We start from the raw sequence: 4,626 nt of genomic DNA, 5'->3' as shown, positions 1-4,626 counted from the left end.
TTTTTTTTTTTAAAGATAGTCTGCCTGTTACTGGAACTTGCCTGCCTAAGGGCTATGGGTGTATCCCAAACTCAATAAAAGGATGAGAAGGCCTGAGCACAAGCGGAGTCCATCCTTTTGGGATGGGCTCTCGCCTGGCCCCCCAATTTCCAAATTATCTCTTGTCTCCTCTCTTTCATTTGTGTGTGGCTCCTCTTCCAGATCCTGAACCCTGAACCACGCAGGACGTGGGGGAAACATTACACACTCACATCAATGTTTCTTTCTCTCCCTCTCCCTTCCTCTCTGAAAACCAATCAAAAATCTTTTTAAAAAAATCTACCATGTTAGGTGTTCTACTAAAATATCAATCAGATTGCCTATTATATCCAGTTTATGCTTTTTATACAAATGCTCAGGGTGTGCCATATACTTGGTCTGTTGTGAATGAACCATCATATCCCCAGATATCTCCCTGCCTAGCCCAGTGTCTTCGTCTATTTTGTTATTTGATCCAAGCAATCCCCTAAGAGGTGGAGAAATGAGTCAGATTAAGTTCCTTGCTCGGGGTCAACCAACTATTGATTCACCCAGTCTGATCCTTTTATTTGATTTTTTTTCAGCCTGATCCTTTTAAATCTTAAGTTAGATCTTATGTTTGTGGACGCTGAGAAGAAAGATTGATTTGATGTGAAACCCAAGAAGGAATTTTTCTGCTGAGATGGAGTCCCCATGGTCAACCTAAATTTTATGAGTAATAAGAGCCTAAAGGCCATTTGCTGGCATGGGCTTCTCACGTACTCTGTACAAATCCACAACCTAGTTATGGGATGATGCTCCAACCAACTGGGTCACACCGGTCAGGGCTTGATGGAAGACAAGTTAGATTGCTAACTGAACCTGTGTCTCCCTGGTGACAGCTCCTTTTGCTCAAATGAATGCTTTTTCAGTCTTTATTACTCTCTAAAATTAATTTTGGTTTACATGCCTCTGCTCAAAACCCTCTCAAGGTTTGCATCTCACTCAAGGTAAAAGCCAGAGTCCTGGCTATGCCCTCTAGTCAGCTGTGCTCTCTCCAGTCGCATCAACCCTTTTCATCCCCCTTGCAGTTCCCCATGCACCTCAGGCAGGGTCCTGGCTTTTGGATTTAACTGGACCCGCTGTCTGAAACAGTCCTGTCAGATATATATATGCACGCCCTCTTCTCACCTCCTTCCGTCTTTGCTCAAATACCGCCTCATCAATGAGGGCTTCCCTGACCACTCCACGCAAAACTGCCACTACGCTCACTCACCCCTGTTATTTCTCTGCTGTATTTCTCGCCAGAGCACTTGCCACATATTTGTCTGTCTGCCTCTTCCTACTGGAATGTAAATTCCCTTAGGGTAAGGATTTTGTTGTTTACCCTGTACCCAGGGTTAGGGTAGCAGAGCCTAATTCACAGTCAGCACTAGATGAACATTTGTTGTATGGATGAATGAATGAATGAATGAATGATGTTGTAAGAGTGAAACCCAGGTTTGTCTGATTCCCAAGTTCAAGTTCCTTCTGCCACATACCAATGCCCCAACAAAAAAAATATATATATATTTTATTGATTTTCTACAGAGAGGAAGGGAGAGAGATAGAGAGTTAGAAACATCGATCAGCTGCCTCCTGCACACCTCTTCCTGGGGATGTGCCCACAACCAAGGTACATGCCCTTGACTGGAATCGAACCTGGGACCGTTCAGTCCGCAGGCCGACGCTCTATCCACTTAGCCAAACCAGTCAGAGCCATACCAAAAATTTTAGTAATTATATACTGCCTTTATTATGCTCCAAGGTGGTCATGTGGCTGCCTTATCTCTACAGTCAAGTAAAACACCCCTGGGCCTCTCTCTTATTATAATCACCATAATTACCATAATAATACCGAGCATTATGTTAAGCATTCTGGATGCATTATCTCATTTAATGCATTATCTCATTTAATAACAACGCTTTGAGGTAAATACTAACATTATCTTCATTTTAATGAGGCTCAGAGTACTTAGGCCACTTGCCAAATACCACAGATGGTGAGATGCTGTGTCTAGTATTGCTTGGTCATACTCTATGCCTAGCACACTAGCAGGCCCCTTGGCGAGTACCCAGCAACCCTGGGGTTACCCTCATGAAACAGGGGCAGAGCAGGCCTGACCCATCAGAAAAGCACCAGGAGAAAGATAAAAACATCAAATGAGGACGACGCAGGCACTTACCAAGCCCCGAATATGCATCACCATGATGAAGAGTTTATTGTTTTTGTAGGAGATGGACAGCTTCACCTCCCCTCCCACCTTCTCCACCGGCTGGGCCCAAGAGCCCTCTGTGGGGACAAAGGACACAGAGAAAGGTCACGAGGCCAGCCATGTCCCCACCTCGTTCCGGGCAGGTATCTCCATGTTGGGTTTCTGAAATCCCTGGGGGACTGCCAAGCGGCCTCTGTGGACATGAGTTGGGTTGGGATGGGTCCGTCCAACTTGTGTGATCACCCACTGAACATCCAGTCCCTGGGGAGCTGCCCAAAGAGCAAAGGACCCCGAGCCTGAGTGGGAAGCCAGGTTCTCTAGCCAGTAAGCGAAGGAACAGAGACCAGGCAAGAAGAGAGAACTGGGGAGAGGTGGGGCAGAAGTTACCCTTGGGAACGGTGCAGAGGGACATGTCACCGAGAAGGCACTGTACCTGAGGACTTGGGGGCCAGGCTGGTGCCCGCAGCCTTCTCGTCCCGGGGCAGAGGGTGGAAGAAGGTATATACCAAATCACACTGGAATGGAATCAGAAAACAGGAGTGGCTCTTCAATAAGATAAGGGCCCAATAAAAAAAAAAGAAAAGGAACTGTCCCAGATTAAAAGAGACTTATTACGCATAACCACCAAGTGTAACATGCAGTTCCTGCTTGGGTCACGGTGTGGTAGATAGACAGAGGACGATACAGAGCAGGCTGCAGAAGGTCACCAGGACGGAAAGCCCCAGGTGCCTAACAATGGACAATCAATTGTAGGGTGAGACCTTCCTTGAGGGTGACCTTTCCTCCACTAGCATAGCGCTGGCCCCTGGCCCTGCGGTTTGGACTCCCTCGCCTTTCCTCCCTGGAGATAACATCTAGGCCTCAGTTGTATTTCAGCTCCAGGCCCAGAAAAGCAGCAAACCCAGCCACGCTGACGTAAGGATCAGCTGCATTTGATAATGACCCTGCCCTGGCGCCGGCCAATCAGTGGAGACCACAACCCTGAAAGGACACACCTGGAAAACCACGGAAAATTCTATTGAGATTTTCCCCTGGGACCTCCCCTAAAATCTCCACCCTTAAAACCCTTAGGATAAGACTCCAAGCAAGAGCACGCCCTGCCTTTCCTTTCCTCCTTCCCCTCCTGGCCTCGGGCACCTTACCATCAGCTTCCTCACTCCCAAGCTCCAGGGCCCTTCCTTTCAGTCTAGAGCAGTGGTTCTCAACCTTCCTAATGCCGCGACCCTTTAATACAGTTCATGTTGTGGTGACCCCCAACCATAAAATTATTTTTGTTGCTACTTCATAACTGTAATTTTGCTACTGTTATGAATGGTAATGTAAATATCTGATATGCAGGATGTATTTTCATTGTTACAAATGGAACATAATTAAAGCATAGTGATTAATCACAAAAACAATATGTAATTATATATGTGTTTCCTGATGGTCTTAGGCGACCCCTGTGAAAGGGTCGTTCGACCCCTCCAAAGGGGTCTCGACCCACAGGTTGAGAACCGCTGCTCTCGAGCTTGTTTGCCAAGCCCATTTCTTCTAGGAATTACTCTTTCTACCCCTGTAATTTACCCACTAAATGTTCTCTTGCGGTTTGGGTCTTGCTCTGAATTCTTTCCTAGCCAGCACCCACTCTAAAATGTATAAGGTCTGTGCAATGCTACCTTGTAATTTGCTGCAAGTTTCACTGCTAGAACTGTTACCAAGCCTGGGATGTTTCTCAGGACCAGGAAGTGAACTGCTGAGAGGCTGGGGCAGGCTGAGGACCCTCCCATGCCCTCCTCTGCACTTTCCTCTACCCGGGGGCAGAGATGCTCTGCTGTTTTTGAACACGCGATGCATGTACAACCTGGAATGCCCCCACCGACACATGCAAGGAGGACGTCTGCCTTCATGTTTATGCATGATTTCCCCTAACGCTCTTGGGTTGGATGCCTCGTTGCAGGACACACTGCTCTGGGAACAACCTCCGTGGGTCCTTGCTTGCTGGCGCCCAATGGCGCTCCTCATAAAATCATCTCGGAGTGGTTGCTGGCTGTCAACTACAGAGCTGCGGCCCAGGAACAGATACACACGCCACCTGCTCAAAAAACTCCTTTTCCTCGGGACCCCGTTCCTTCCTGGGCGAGCATCTGACTGTGTGCGTGGCTGCATCATGTCCTTGGTTACCGTGCCTGACCCCTGAGGATGAGCCGCCACCTCGCCCCTCCGCCTCTGCAGAGCCGGGCAGACCAGAGGAGCCAGTGTCCTCCTGATTGCCTTCGGGCTCCGCACCTTCCGCAGCCTCCCCCACACCCCACAGCCAGGCCCAGAGGCCACGCCACCCACCTCGGCCACCTCTGGGGTGGCGCGGATCAAATGCCAGATGTAGCCGTTCAGC

The 4,626-nt window shown here is 48.6% G+C and overlaps 1 protein-coding gene across 1 annotated transcript in view; it reads right to left on the bottom strand.

Moving 5' to 3' along the window:
• The window catches only part of PIK3C2B (phosphatidylinositol-4-phosphate 3-kinase, catalytic subunit type 2 beta), a 45,649-nt gene that overhangs the window by 2,179 nt on the left and 38,844 nt on the right, over window positions 1-4,626 (bottom strand). Inside the window, 3 exon segments of the mRNA XM_005885294.2 lie at window positions 2,223-2,329; window positions 2,686-2,767; window positions 4,575-4,626. The exon segment at window positions 4,575-4,626 is cut by the window's right edge and continues 14 nt beyond it. Coding sequence (XP_005885356.1) covers window positions 2,223-2,329; window positions 2,686-2,767; window positions 4,575-4,626 — 241 coding nt within the window.

The sequence above is a fragment of the Myotis brandtii genome, unplaced genomic scaffold, assembly GCF_000412655.1.
Source record: "Myotis brandtii unplaced genomic scaffold, ASM41265v1 scaffold898, whole genome shotgun sequence".
NCBI classification, from domain to species: domain Eukaryota; kingdom Metazoa; phylum Chordata; class Mammalia; order Chiroptera; family Vespertilionidae; genus Myotis; species Myotis brandtii.
The sequence above is the reverse complement of the archived record's forward strand: the minus strand, read 5'-3'. Positions and strand labels throughout refer to the sequence as shown.